Raw genomic sequence first — 13,745 nt, 5'->3', positions numbered from 1 at the left:
TTTGTTACGTTTATTGACTCCTTTTATTCACTGACCACCCATACGTGGTAGTATAAAAGTGCATACCTTAAAAAAAGAGCATAAATTAGCTCTCCCTTAGTTTTCCAAATTCCCTTCTCTAGGGATATTCAGAAATCTTAAAAAAAAAAAAAAAAAATTTAAAATCGGATATAAATAACCATGTTCCAGGTTCCAGACATAAGCGTAGATTGCCAGAGGCATTTATATCTTGTGGAATTTGACCTTAAAATGAGCACACTTGTTTATGTAACTTGTTTAAAAAATGCAAACATACAAAAACTTGATATTTTAAGTTTAAAATACATATCATAAGAAATGACACAGTAATGAAATTTATTTAAAGTTTCTTGTAAGTCAAACCTACAAATTTATGTCTCATCCTGTTTGGACTATTCTCAATCTCATTGTCTGCTGCCTAGTACCCTGTCTCCATAGCTTTTGCTTTCATCCCTCCCTGATATGAAGAGAATATCTTCTGTTTCCGTAATTTAAGATTCCCAGTTGGCTCTTGCCACTGCCAAGTTAATTGAATAAAATAAATACCAATAGAATAAAAGAAAATACCATGTTTCATTTATTTTTAGAATGGCTGTCTTATTTTCTCTATGCCCATTTGTTTCCAGATTAAAAAAAAAATTTAAATTTTTAAGCATGCATGTGCTTGCGTATTTGTCATATCTTTTTTCCCCTTTCTTCCGTATTGAGCTTTAGCAAGCTAGGCTGTCCTTGGCATTATTCTTACAATGGAGAGGTAGCTTCTCATTTTGTGGTTTTTCTTGTTCTTGATAACTTCATAGCCATTTAATTACTTTTTAAAAATCAACATGTCTTGGGTCACTTCCATTCTTGTATAATTTTGTCTAAAGTGCTATGATTTTATATAGTTTGTTTATTATTTATTTGTTTATTTTGTGAGGAAGATCAGCCCTGAGCTAACATCTGCCAATCCTTCCTCTTTTTGCTGAGGAAGACTGGCCCTGGGCTAACATTCGTGCCCATCTTCCTCTACTTTACATGGGATGCCGCCACAGCATGGCTTGCCAAGCCGTGTGTCGGTGAGCGCCCGGGATCCAAACCAGCGAACCCCGGGCGCATTGATCTGTATGTCTGTTCTCTCGCCAATATTACATTGTCTTGATTATTGTAGCTTAATGGTAAGTCCTGAAGTCTGGTTGTATCAGTCCTCTGACATTGTTCTTCTTCTTCAGTATTGTGTTGGCTATTCTGGGTATTTTGCCTTTTCATATAATTTTAGAATCAGTTGGTCAATATCCACAAAATAACTTGGGATTTTTATTGGGATGATTTGTGTTCTATTCTGTTTCTCATTGTATGTTACATGGAACAGGGTTGGGAAGAATAAAACACTGTGTGGTACTTTGCTAAGTGAGTTTATAAAGAGTACAAATGGAAATCTTTGGATAACTGGCTAGCAAATGTTTTCTCAGTTTGTTGTATGCTCTTAGGACTCCTATTTCCAAACACCCTAAGTGGTAGTGGTTTTTTAAGAATTTTTATCAGTTTCCCTTGGGAGCAGGTCCACTGAACTCCTCATGGTGTCATGCCAGCAAGAAAAAAAAATTGAGGCCTTATGGGCCAGCCCCAGTGGCCTAGTGGTTAAGTTTGGTGCACTTCGCTTTGGTGGCCCAGGTTCAGGTCCCGGGCGCGGACCTACACTGCTGGTCAGTGGCCATGCTGTGGCTGCAGCCCACATACAAAATAGAGGAAGATTGGCCAGATGTTAGCTCAGGGTGAATCTTCCTCAGCCAAAAAAAAAAAAATTGAGGCCTTATAAACCTAGTAAAAATTGTTCAAGCTCTCTTATTAATTAAATATTCTGTATCCTTACAGTGGGATATTTTGCATCCATTAATTTCTTGAAAGTAAAAATGCAGCACATGCCTGAATGTACAGTAATGGTACTTTCCCTTGTAACATTAATCGGTTTTATTGAATATTAAAATATATTAACTTTTTCTTTACTCAAGTATTATATTCTTCACTTGTTTCAAAATTCAAAAGCTTTAAGATGGTATCCAATATAATAGTTGTCTTCTTGCCCCTGTCCTATAGCTAGCTAGTTCAGCTCCCAAGAGATAATCAATAGTACTAATTTCTTATATTTTTTATAGGGATCCTGTGTGTGTATATATATATAACAAGTAAATACGAATACATATTCTCCTTCCTTTGTTGTTGTTGTTTTGTTATATGTTATGTTTTGCCCAAATGACAGTGTACCATACAACCCTGTTTCTATGCCTTGCTCCTCCCACCCCGAAATTACATACTTTGGAATTTTCTCCAATGCAGCGTAAAGCACATCTTCATTTTTTATGACTGCATAATTGATATTTAGTAATTAAAACAGCTCCATACTGATAAACATATATTGATTCTTTTACTGTTTATAACGAGTGCTGCAGTGACTAATTTTGGTGACCTTGATAATTTTATCTATAGGATTAATTTATAGAATTACTAGAATTGCTGATTCAATGGTTGTTTTGTTATTTTGTTCACTTTGTTTGTCAAATCAATTTGTTATTTTGACAGGTTTTAACTTGTGCTTATAGGCATTATAGCAGTCATGTTGAGTGGCTGTTTCCCCACACCTTTATGAAAGGTTCATACCAACTTCCTTCCTTCCTTCCTTTCTTTTATCTATCTGTACATGCATACAAACATATATAAATTTTATACATATACACACATTATTTTTTCTGTACCATTTGTGAGATATCTGTTGCAGACATGTTAGCCCTATTACCCCTAAGTATTTCAGGGTTTATTTCCTGCGACAAAGGCAATCTACTACATAACCACATTACAGTAATTAAAATCAGAAAATTAACTGATACAGTACAACCATATAATCATCTAATCCACAGATACCATCCATATTTCATCTTTTGTCCCAAACATGTCCTCTATAGCAAAGAAAAAAAATTGCTTTTGGTCCAAAATTTAATCTAAGATCACATGTTACATTTTGTAACCTCTTTCATCTCCTTTGATCTGGAACATTCCTCAGACTTTTTTTCTTTTGTGACCATGACAGTTTAATAAAATCTTTTATTATGGAAAAGTTCAAAATATGTAAAACTAGTGGTTGTAGCATAATGAACCCCCATGAGCACCATCACCCAACTTCATCAGTGGTAAACATGTGGCCATGCTTTTATCTGTATCCTTAGCCAATTCTTTCCAAACGCATAAATAGACATAGTAGATTATTTTAAAGCAAATCTAAGACATCATTTTATGCATTCTGTAAATAACTTAATGCCTAAAAGCATAAAGGAAAAAGTAGAAATTAATTTAAAAATTACCTCATGTACCACCATCCAGAAATAGTAATGAGTAACATTTAATGACTATGCATATGTATAGGTAGAAGTATAAACAGACAGATTGGTAATAGAAGAAGATGAGAGTATAAAAATGTTTGGGACTGAAATAGTTTAGCTATTTCTATCAAAAATGGGGAAAAGAGAGAAAAGCTGGTGTTGGGACATCAAAGTTTATATAGCTAAACCCTTAAAACTTTGATGTGGGCTGGAATGAATAGAAATTCTACATGGAAATATTTTTGTCGGTCATATATTAAACCAAACAGTCAAGCTTTACATGACTTATGAAGAAGTTTTGTTTTGTTTTTACCGAGAGGCTTTCTCCTCTAGGGATTATTTTTTAGTCAAAGTATCATTGTAGATTTTTTTTGTTTCTTTTTCTTGTTCCTTTGTTCCACTAGATAGTTTCAAAAAGGCAAGCATTTGATCAGTTAATATCTGTAGAGTTTATACTTACTCTTTAAGATGCATGAATTGTAAAATTTGTAATCTTATGGCAAATAAAATTCAGTTGTAATTGTTTTGGTTCTGTAGGTCCTTTGTATTTGCATATACATATTTCAGTTATCTTGTCAATTTCTACCCCCAACAAAAAGCCTATTGTGAATTTGATTGAAATTGCATTCAACCTATACATCAATTTGGAGAGAATTGATTTCTTAACAACTTTGAGTCTTCTAATCTGTGAACATTGTATATCTGTTTGTTTAGATTTCCTTTAATGTCTCTCAGCAGTGTTTTGTACTCTTGAACTTATGTCAAATTTATCTTAATTTCTTTTTCTTTTCTTTTTTTTTGGTGAGGAAGATCAGCCCTGAGCTAACATCCATTGCCAATCTTCCTCTTTTTGCTGAGGAAGATTAGCCCTGAGCTAATATCTGTGCCAGTCTTCCTCCGTTTTTGTACGTGGGATGCCACCACAGTGTGGCTTGACAAGCGGTGCATAGGTCTGCGCTGGGGATCTGCACCTGCAAACCCTGGGCTGCCAAAATGGAGCAGGCGAACTTAACCATTATGCCACTGGGCCGTCCCCTCATTTTTTTTTTTGTTTGTTTGTTTGCTAGGAAAGATTCACCCTGAGCTAACATCTGTTGCCAATCTTTCTCTTTTTTTTTTCTCCCCAAATCCCCAGTACATAGTTGTATATTCTAGTTGTAAGTCCTTCTAGTTCTTCTATGTGAGCCACTGCCACAGCATGGCTACTGACAGACAAGTGGTGTGGTTCCGCACCCGGGAACTGAACCTGGGCCGCCGAAGCAGAGTGCGCCGAAATTTAACCACTAGGCCATCAGGGCTGGCTCCCAATTTCATTTTTTATGCTATTATAAATGATGCTGTTTTTTAAAAATTCACTTTCCTGTGGTTACTAATATATAAAAATATAGTTGATTTTTATTTATTCACCTTATATCCTACTACCTTGTGAAACTACCTTATTAGTTCTACCATTCCTTAGGGTTTCTGTGTAGGGAATCATGCCATGTACATTAAAGACAGTTTTATTTCTTACTTTCCAATCTGTATGCCTTGTTTGCTTTCTTTTTTTTCTTTTTTTTTTCTTATGAGGAGGATCGGCCCTGAGCTAACATCTGCCAATCCTCCTCTTTTTTTTGCTGAGGAAGACTGGCCCTGGGCTAACATCCATGCCCATCTTCCTCTACGTTATATGGGACACCGCTACAGCATGGCTTGACAAGTGGTGCGTCAGTGCGCGCCCAGGATCCGAACCGGTGAACCCCGGGCCGCCGCAGTGGAGCGTGCGCGCACTTAACTGCTTGCACCACTGGGCCGGCCCCTTGTTTGTTTTCTTAAAAAAAATTTTTGTTGTTGTACTGTTTAGATCTTGCAGAAGTTCTCAGTTTTGGGGAAAAGTATTCAGTCTTTCACCATTAAATATGATGGTTGATGTAGGGTTTTTTTAGATGCCCTTTATTAGGTTGAGGCAGTTTTCTTCTATTCCTAGTTTGGTTAGAGTTTTATCGTAAATGAATTTTGAATTTTGTTAAATGGTTAGTTTAGATCTGCTCAGATGATCATAAGAGTTTTCTTTTTTTGTCTGTTAATATGGTGAATTACATTGACTTTTCAAATGTTGTCAACCTTGCATTCCTGGAATAAATCTTACTTGGTTGTGATTGATTATCCTTTTTTGTTTCTGTGTTCATGAAGGGTATTGATCTGTAGTTTCTTTTTTCTTGTAATGTCTTTGTGTCATTTTGGTGTCTGGTTAATTTTGTCCTCAAAATGAGTTGTTCCCACTTCCTCTATTTTCTGAAGGAGGTCATGTAAGGTTAATACTACATATTTTTTAAATGTTTGATAAAATTTACCTGTGAAGCCATCTGGAGCTCTTTAATAAAAGATTTTTAGTTAAGAATTCAATTTCTTTAACTGTGATGGGGCTATTAGGATTTTCTTTTCTTTTTTTTTTTTAAAGAACCTATTTGGGGGCCAGCCCCATGGCTTAGTGGTTGAGTGAGCACGCTCCACTACTGGCGGCCCGGGTTCGGATCCCGAGCGCGCACCGACGCACCGCTTCTCCGGCCATGCTGAGGCCACGTCCCACATACAGCAACTAGAAGGATGTGCAGCTATGACATACAACTATCTGCTGGGGCTTTGGGGGAAGAAAAAGGAGGAGGATTGGCGATGGATGTTGGCTCAGGGCTGATCTTCCTCAAAAAAAAAGAACCTATTTAGTATTGTTGGTTTCTCTGTTTATCTGCTTTCTACAGTAAGAGCATAGAAGTGGTTGCCTGAAGCTGGCCAGAAGAGAATGATTAAATGGCCAGAAGAGAATGATTAATGGCAAATGGGCATAAGGGGAAGTTTTGGGGAGAATAGAAATGTTCTCTATCTTCATTTGGGCGGTGATTACACAGGAGTGTTTATTGTCGGAAGTCATTGAATGCACACTTACAATTAGTTCCTTTTATTAATTGTAAATTATGCCTCCATAAATTGATTTTAAAAGTTATAAATCATCTGGAAATGATTTCATGATTTTGCTTGGGTTACTTAAAGAATTTTTTTGTAACAAAGTAACAGTTAGAAAAGCCTGACACTTTAAGCTTCCAGAGAATTAAAATACTGAAAAAGCTAAATTTTTCATTTTACCGTGTGAATGTAGTAGAAAGCTAAATTTGAGGCCGTGCTGTAAAAATATGTTGAATATATTTTTTTAAGGTTATGAATTATATCGTATTAAAGCTTAAAGACAACTAGCACTTTTTAATGTGCTTTAAGGAGACTGTTATGAGGAATTTCAGGTCATATTAAATTTTTTTGCCATGCATAAAACACTTTTTCTCTCTGTGTTAGTAAATCATGCTAGTGCTTTTCTCCGAAACTCTGGCCTTTGCGTGGCATTATACTTCCGTGGTTAAGGGTCTGAACTTAAGAGCTGGGTGACCTGTGTGTGCATTCTGCCCTTTCCACTGCACTGCTTATGCAGCCTTGAGCAAGTTCTTCATCCTTTCTGTGCTTTACTTTCCTCACGTAGGAAATGAAGATAATACTACCTCACAGAGTTGTGAGAAGTTAGTTAATATATGTAAAATGGTGAGAACAGTTCCTGGCGCTTGTGCTCCCAGCGTTAGCTGCTATTATTATTATCATAATCACGTTCGGAAAAGTGTCTGTTTTTCTCTGTTTTTAAAGCATCATGATTATTCCCTTAATGTGTAAATTTGTTTTCTTGTAAAGCAGAATCAGCAGGAAAATAGTATTAGACTAGAAGTCTAGAGATTTCAGTTCTTTTCTGAGTCCTTTTTTGGGTACTTAGGAAACAAATAAATTTTAGTACTTTCGTGTTAGTTACCTGTGATCAAAGGCATTATTAAAAGTTTTGTAGTATGTACTACCAGTTAAGTACCACTAATTACTTTTCCTAATTAATATCACATGTCATTTAGATTTCATCTGAGTTTTATATGAAGCCACATTTATTTGTTTTCTTAGTTGTCTTTCAATTTAAGCACGAAAACTAACCATACTGTTTACAATTGCTATTTTTGTTTGGGGATTAGTAATCAATGTACTGTGATTTATACCTTTATCCTTAAAAATTGGCCAGTGGGAAACTAATGTCATGCCATTTGGAGATGTACTGTTTCATTTTATTTAAAATTTCCTTTGTCAAATTATTTCTTCATATTCTTTGGATCAGATAGTTTATTTATATATCAGAACATTTTAGGTTTAATTCTCCAGTGTGTCTTTTAATAAGAACACAATATTGCCTCAATTATTTTGTTGTAAGAACAAAATTGGTGTTCATTTTTAGTCCCATTGATTATTTTCTTGGCAAAGTGTCAATTATTAAACCTCTAAGACATTTTTTGTGTATACATAATAACCCTCTATCACCTTAATGTTTGGAGTTACTTAATAAGATATAATTTAGCATATAATTTATTTGACTGCTCCTCTAATCTGAGAATATATGTTTTTAATTATATATATTATAAAAAGCCATGCTTTGTTGTGTTGGGTTTTATTTTTAGGGCAATAGAATGTTGCAGAGCAGTGGAGTATGGATTATTTGGAGGCCATATTGTAGTATGGAACATAAATTCCATACATAGAACTCCATTCAAGAGAATGTAAGGAAAGACAACACAAATTCTATGGAAAGGCTATAACTATACATTATTCAATAACATTGGAAAACAAAATTCTACCCCTTAATGAACACGCTGTTTAAAATACTAAGTATTTTTCCTTTTATATAGAGGTCAGATTAATTTTTAAGATTTTAACTAGAAAGAATATATAATAATATATTTTCTGTTGCTTTTTCTAACTGGGACAAGATCATAGCTTGATTCCTTTTGTACATGTGTTTATATCTTAAGTTCTTTAAGTCATCTATGTGTTATCAAGTTACTACGATCTGATAATTACTACATTATCTTATGTTGTCAAGAAAATATTTACTGCATGCCAGATACTCTGATAAACCATTACAAAACATTTCAAACAGGTATATGATGAAAAGTAATTCACCCTAACATTGCCCCTCCAAACCCTAGTCCTTCTCCCTACATGAATCTACCATTACTTGTTTGTGATTAGTAGTCTCAGTATTCTATACCTATACAAGTATATCCAGTACATGTATGTATCCCTTATTTTGAAGTGAACCTGAAATAAAATATTCATGCTCTTTTGAACATGTCTAAAGATTGTTTCTTTTAAGCATAGCAGCTGGCTGTGTGACACTTAGAACCTCTAGAAAAGGTTCTCTGTGGATAGAGCCCATGCCTGCATACTTTTCACAGTTTGTGTATGTAAACAATATTAAGGGATTTGCCTCTTGAAGATGGCACAATCCAAGAGAATTTTTTGGTATGATGGAAACATTCTGTATCTATGCTGTCCAGTATGGACTCGTGTGGCTATTGATCACTTGAAATGCAGCTAGTACAATTGAGGAACAGAATTTTTAACTTTTTTACATTTTAATTATTTTTTTGTTAGTTTTTTTTTGTGAGGAAGATCAGCCCTGAGCTAACATCCATGCTAATCCTCCTCTTTTTGCTGAGGAAGACCAGCTCTGAGCTAACATCTATTGCCAATCCTCCTCCTTTTTTTTCCCCCAAAGCCCCAGTAGATAGTTGTATGTCATAGTTGCACATCCTTCTAGTTGCTGTATGTGGGACGCAGCCTCAGCTTGGCCGGAGAAGCGGTGCGTCGGTGCGTGCCCAGGATCTGAACCAGGGCCGCCAGTAGCAGAGCACGCACACTTAACCACTAAGCCACGCGGCTAGCCCATGTTTTAATTAAAGTAGTCATATGTGGCCAGTGGTTACCATATTGGGCAACTCAGGAAGCATCATGGTATAATGAAAAAGTTCTAGAGTTAGATATACCTAGGTGTCAGTCTTGGTCTTGCTATCTTCTATTTAGCTGCTTGTGCAACTTACTAAATCTTAGTTCCTCATGCACACAATGGGGATAATAATGCCTTCTCCAAAGAATAATACACACACAGAAATGTCATTGAATAGAAAAAGGTTTACATGTATACATACCAAAGTGATAAGCCTGGTGAAAGGACTAGAGAAGGAGAGAAATGGTCAAAAGAGACTATAGCCTTATCAGGAATGTTTTACTATTTGTCAGGATAATCAGTTTGAGGTGTTACTCCTGTATGTAAAATGAATGTTTAGAAATTCATCTTTTTTCTCTAAGTATTCCTACATAGTACCCCAGCCATAGAAAATAAATAATATTTGAGTATGTGTTCACATAAATGTCATCTTCATGTATTTTTTGCAAGTTATTTCCCTCAAATATACATGTAGGAGACAGATCTACTTTATTCTTTTTAAATGTTACATAGGGTAGAATCATTTGGACTTGTTATTATGTATTTAGCCTTTTAATTTATTGCTCTTGGGTTGCTTTGAGCTTTCGGGATTGAAAACAGTATTATATTGATCACTCTTATTTATAGGTATTTAGTAGCAAATGATATTTCTAAGCCATTAGAATCTGGGCATTTTAAATAATGCCAAATTGTTTATCAATGTGCATATCTACCTGTTGATATAAGTCTAGCTTTCTCATATCCTCACAAGTATTAATGTTGTGTTTTATGCCTGTTGATTAGTAACTTTGGGTTTTAACCTGGATTTTCCTGAAAACTGTAGTGTACTATGTTATACTATAAAATTATAGTAAATAATAAGATTAGATCATGGGTTGGAAAAGAGGCTTTAAGCATAACCAAGTATGTATGGAAACTTTATATATGATAAGGATGCAAGGTAAAATTTCAAATAAATCAGGAAAGAATGGGCAGTCATACTTTCCTACCCTGTCCTCTGCATCAGCATTGCAACGTGTGAAATTAGGGCCTACTCCTCCATCACTCTGAAAAGCCTATTTGTCGTCAGACCATCAGAATCAATTTTATTAAGCCCTTTATCCCTTTAAATGAGTTGCCACATGAAGACCAGAATTCCTAGGTGATGCCTCATCCTCCCATACTTTAATCCCAGTATTGCTTTGTGGGCAGTGAGGCAATTCCTACATCCTGAGATACTCCCCCAGTTCTTTCTCCCTGTTTTAATCTTCTGTGTAGCATTCAGAGAACTTACTGGTGTGTGAAAAAATTTTTACTCATTTGTCCTTTTCTAGCTAGAATGTAAGCTACATGAGGGAAGGGATTTTTGTTTGTTTTCTTCCCTGCTGTATTCCCAGCCTGTTTAACAGCAGGTTTTCAGTGAATATTTATGGAATAACTAACATCATAAATAACAAATATTTACGGAAGAACTTTATTCAGTAACTGGTATTGGAAAAAAGTTAGTAGATCCTTATCTCACATGATTGACAAAAGTAAATTCTGGTTGGAAGAAAGCCACAAAACCTAACAAAACATATAAACATTTTATAAAAACCTTAGGGGCAATATATTTTTTTAGAGTAGGGAATCCATTCTTAGATACATGTGGTTTTAATAAAAAATTTCATTTGACTTGTTGCTAATAATTAAAAGTTAGCATACAGTCAATTTTTTAACAATTTGTTGAATTATGCTTTTGGTAAACTGGTCATATCATTCTATTTTACCTAAGATTTATTGGCTCTATCGTTTCAATTTAATTTTTAAAATATATTTCCACTTCATAGTAATAAATTTATTTACTGCCATGATATATTATCTGGGCTATTTAATAGTTTTTATGGGTAATATAACTAGATAGTTACTTAAGTACATTTCTTGCTCTCTCCCCAACTCTATGCCTTATTCATTTTTGTTTCCTAAAAGTGCCTCTTATTATACTTTGTACATTGATGCTTCAGAAACATCTGCATTAGTCCATTTACCAGCTAACCAGTTAATCTTAAGATTCAAGTAGAAGCTGCATTGCTGTGAACTTAGTTTTATATTGCACATGATCTCATTTTATGCTTTTCCCCTCTTCTTATAGTTCTTGACATGGCAAGACATGTGCCACTCTATCGAGCTCTGCTGGAATTGCTCCGAGCCATTGCTTCTTGTACGTCCATGGTGCCCCTCTTGTTACCTCTTTCTACAGAGAATGGTGAAGAGGAAGAAGAACAGTCAGAATGTCAAACTTCTGTTGGTACTTTATTAGCCAAAATGAAGACCTGTGTTGATACCTACACCAACCGTTTAAGGTACTTTACTTTTCTTCATTTCTCTTGACCTTGCCTTGAACAATCTTTTTTAAATAGTTTTGTGGGTTTTTTAAATGATATATACTAATTAAACTCACATATACACAAGCAGTATATAAAACTACAAAGAAAAAGTATCCACCAAATCCTACACTTAGAAACCTTTATTCACATTAGCATATCAGACATCTCCCTATGCAGTCTTATAGCTATAGGTATGGAGTTTTTCTTAAATGCTGTCACATTGTAGTGTTATACAGATAGATGCTAGTTTTATTCAATATTGAGGTCAAAGACGCCTTTCAGTGTCATTAAATGCATATTGCTGACATTGTTCTTAATACTTCTAATTATGCATTGGCTATAGATGCTCTATTTTACTTAACCATCTATTATTAGTGGCCATTCAGGTTATTTCCAATTTATAATAACCTCAGACATACATCTTTTGGGGCTTATAGAAACCTCCACAAAGTAGATTCATAGAAGTGGAGTTGTTGGGTTTATGGATTACTCCTGTTTCATTTTGATACCTATGTTATAATTCATGCTATAACTTTTGTTTTAGAAGTCACAGGATTCAGTATTTATTTGTTGGAATTGTAATAAAGTTGGTATTTATCTTCATGTAAAATTGAATTTTTAAATGAATCTTTAAGATTACACCTCCCTAGATTCAGATGAGTTCTCTTATCAAAAACTCTTTTGGGGGCTAGCCCAGTGGCGTAGTGGTTGAGTTCGTGTGCTCCACTTTGGCGGCCTGGGGTTCACAGGTTTGGATCCCAGGCACAGACCTACACACTACTCGTGAAAGCTATGCTGTGGCTGCGTCCTACATACAAAATAGAGGAAGATTGGCACAGGTGTTAGCTCAGGGCTAATCTTCCTCAAGCGAAAAGAGGAAGATTGGCACAGATGTTACTTCAGGGCCAATCTTCCTCACCAAAAAAAAAAAAAAAAAAAAACCCAACAAAACACCTCTTTTTAAATAACCTAGTAAACCTTTTCCTTTCTCTTAGAATCTGTTTAGTGGTTGTCAGTTTTACTTAAAGGTGGCATAATTCTGATTTTTAAGGCATTTATACTGCCAGTGGAAGTTTATTCCTTTGTCAGTGGTCTTTTGAGTCAATTAATATTCTTAACCATCTTTGCAATATATTTGTTCTACCTATTTTCACTTATTTTTTAAGAATCTAAATTTTAGAAACATAGGATATGTCAAACGACAGCAGAGAATTGGTCACTGGAGGAATAGTTTTTGTCAGTCTTTACCTTTCAGGGAGAAATCAACTTTTCAGATGATCGTAACTCTTATTAGCTTATTGTACTGTACTGTCATTATCTCTTTAAAAACTAGTGGCTTGCTACCAGGCAGTAAGAATCATAAATTAGAGAAGAGATTAAAGAAGAGCTAATTGGTAGAGATATAAAAAGCTGTAGGTTCATACTACTCTTTACCAGGGAAGGAAAATGTAAAGGTATATTTTCTTTGATAGCGTGAGGTTTTTTTCTGTTATAGAGAAGAGAATAATATCATGGTTGGTTCCATCCTTCATTGTGGCAAAAATTTTTCCAACTGGTGACCTAAGCCCCCAGCATAATTATATAAAAATAGTGTGGTGTCATTGAACTGCAGGTCTAATTTTCTAATTGAGCTAAGTCACATTGAGAAACATGTAATTGAACATCCATCCCATTCCTCTGCCCTGGCCATCTGTGTTCCTTACTGCTGTACAATCAACATATAGTTCTTGACAAAGCAATTAATGTAAAGTATACAGAGCTTTGAAATTGCCGTCACGTATATTTAGGAGGAGTCTTGCTCTGTGTTTCTGTACGTTATATTTTTGTGTTTTGAGGTGTATTGTACTAGTTTATAACTAAAAGTTGACAGTTTATGAAGCCTTGAGTGTTTTGTCCCCAGGAGTATTTTATTTCTTAAATGAAAAATTGTGTAAAGATTTGGACTGTTGTTATAAATATCACTTTGGTTAAAAATAATGTCACAAATTTGTGATGTTACAAATGTGAAAGTAAGACCTTTAAAATAAGAGTAACTTTCTTTATACTACATATTTCCTTACGCTGTAATTTCCATTGGATCCTGCAAAAATGCAGTTACTATATTGAGTTCTAGGGTAATTATAGAAGATGCTTATTGCAGTGAATGGAATTTGTACACCTAGAGTGCCTTTTTCGTTGCTTTTCTTAAACTGA

General features: G+C 35.0%; 1 protein-coding gene across 9 annotated transcripts in view; it reads left to right on the top strand.

Moving 5' to 3' along the window:
• The window catches only part of BIRC6 (baculoviral IAP repeat containing 6), a 239,599-nt gene that overhangs the window by 183,715 nt on the left and 42,139 nt on the right, over positions 1-13,745 (top strand). For all 9 annotated transcript variants that reach the window (XR_009221707.1, XM_058551470.1, XM_058551474.1 and 6 more), the window contains one exon: positions 11,318-11,528. Coding sequence is in view for 8 of the 9 variants with exons in the window: in XM_058551470.1 (XP_058407453.1) it covers positions 11,318-11,528 (211 nt within the window). In the remaining variant the exon portion in view is untranslated. The remainder of the gene's footprint in view (positions 1-11,317; positions 11,529-13,745) is intronic.

The sequence above is a fragment of the Diceros bicornis genome, chromosome 12 (assembly GCF_020826845.1).
Source record: "Diceros bicornis minor isolate mBicDic1 chromosome 12, mDicBic1.mat.cur, whole genome shotgun sequence".
Classification (NCBI taxonomy): Eukaryota; Metazoa; Chordata; class Mammalia; order Perissodactyla; family Rhinocerotidae; genus Diceros; species Diceros bicornis.
This window is presented reverse-complemented; position numbering and strand designations above follow the sequence as displayed.